Source organism: Egretta garzetta, unplaced genomic scaffold, assembly GCF_000687185.1.
Source record: "Egretta garzetta isolate BGI_Z169 unplaced genomic scaffold, ASM68718v1 scaffold1499, whole genome shotgun sequence".
NCBI lineage: Eukaryota > Metazoa > Chordata > Aves > Pelecaniformes > Ardeidae > Egretta > Egretta garzetta.
In genome coordinates, this window is record NW_009260861.1 from 12,666 (window position 1) to 14,468 (window position 1,803).

The window sequence follows — 1,803 nt, forward strand, 5'->3', positions numbered from 1 at the left end:
GGGGCACGCAGAGCAAACCCTTCTCTTTAGCCAGCAGCCTCTGATGCTCCGGCATTACCCAGGTTCAACCCTGGAGTGACTCTGTCCAGCCACGCCTTCTCCCTGGACCATGGCATTTTGCTGGATCATCCCTCTCTGGGGCACCCAACACTCATGGCACCCCCAAAAGAAAGACCCTGCCTTCTCCCAGTTCCTCCATCTTGGTGCCTTCTAGCACTTCATCTCCTCCTTACCTGTTTGTGCCTTCACCCACCCCTTTTTCTTCAACTTTCTCTCGCCGTGACTCCTCCAGCCCCCGTGACTTCTCCAGCCCCATGTATCTTGCCTCCACTTATGTCCCTCTCCCCACTGCCCACCCCTGCCTGCTTCCCCTGCCGCGCTCACCGCACAGCCATCCGTCACGGCTTTGATGTAGGGGCTGGTGTCATAGCTGAGCTCCTCCTCGTTGGCAGCCAGGAAGCGGAGGGCACGCTGGTGGTCCCCGGAGGTGGTGCTGTGCCAGGCCACCGAGCGGTGGCAGTGGTAGGTGAAGTTCTGGCGGGCAGAGACGCTGAGGAGCCGTAGGAAGGTCAACTGCACCACACCGAGGGGTTGGCTCTCTGAGTCCGTGTAGGAGAACTGCGGGAGCAGGAGAGGAGTTAATGGGGGCCAACGGCCGGAGGCATGTGAAGAGTGGGGCTGGAGGGGGTCTGCTGGGATCTGGACCCCCCTGGAGGAGGCAGTAGGGGGAGGGGAGGTGGCCAGAAGGGCTGACAGGTTCAAGGCCAGGCAGGGGACATTTTCTCCTTAGAGGAAGAGAGGCATCTGGCCGCTCCCGAGACAGTGCCAAGGTAAACGGCTGGGGATGCACTGACAGCGTTGTAGGAGAGGGCAATGGGTGCAAGGCGGGGTGCAGGCAGGGAGCTTGGGAAAGGCAGGGGGCCGTGCCAGGGGCTCACACAGGAGGGCACGTGCAAGCGGCACATGGGCCCGTGTTCTCGGACTACATCCTTCCTGGACGAGGAGGGAGACCGCCCGCAGGGAACGCGTTCCCGCACGTCACCTGTCAGTGCCCGCAGGGGGCTCAGCCCACCCCCCACGAGCTGGCAGCATCCTTACCCTGCTGCCCTCCTGGAAGTGACTGAACCACTGCTGGGGCACCTCCTTCTCCCACACCGACACCTTCACCTGGAAGAGGAGAGACAGGCATGAGCGAGGTGGAGAACATGCCACGCCGCCCTCTGCTCGTGGCCGATCCCCACCTACCCTGCCTCCCGAGGCTGCACTGGGGCCCCGCACGCCAAGCTGCCCCCCACTTCGCTCACCTCCTGTACGTCCTTGCTGGGAAAGACGCAGGTCTCCCCGCCTGCTGTGAAGTTGCAGTAAACCTTGAAAGAGTCTCGGGCGCAGCCCTGGTTGGGGTCAATCCAGTACTCGCCTGTGCAGGGAGGAGAGGGGTCAGCGCGTGGGGCGGTGCTGCCGCACTCACCGCCATCCTTCCCCCACCCAATGCCAGTGTGGCTCACCATCAGGCAGGCCTGGGTGGCTGAGCTGCAGGTCCTGGCAGGTGCGGGCAGGGTTGTCCCGGGTGCCCATCGGGCGCCGCAGGCCCTCAATCTCCTGCTTGAGGGAGTTGAGGGAGCCAAAGATCTCCTCCATGCCGTCAGCATAGTCACGAGACGCCTGGTCAGCGGCCGGTCTCTCGCCGTCCTCGCCCTCCTCTTCATCCACCAGCTTGCTGGCGTCGATGGAGCGCTTGCTCTTCTTGGGCAGCTGGATCGGCAGGGGCTGGATCAGCTCCCCGGGGGGGCCCTGTGGCAGCCA

The 1,803-nt window shown here is 63.8% G+C and overlaps 1 protein-coding gene across 1 annotated transcript in view; it reads right to left on the reverse strand.

The window, feature by feature from the left end:
• The window catches only part of LOC104133712 (collagen alpha-1(V) chain-like), a gene marked incomplete at its 5' end in the record, with an annotated part of 7,032 nt that overhangs the window by 2,739 nt on the left and 2,490 nt on the right, over nt 1-1,803 (reverse strand). Inside the window, 4 exons of the mRNA XM_009647147.1 lie at nt 385-618; nt 1,099-1,167; nt 1,305-1,417; nt 1,506-1,791. Coding sequence (XP_009645442.1) covers nt 385-618; nt 1,099-1,167; nt 1,305-1,417; nt 1,506-1,791 — 702 coding nt within the window. The remainder of the gene's footprint in view (nt 1-384; nt 619-1,098; nt 1,168-1,304; nt 1,418-1,505; nt 1,792-1,803) is intronic.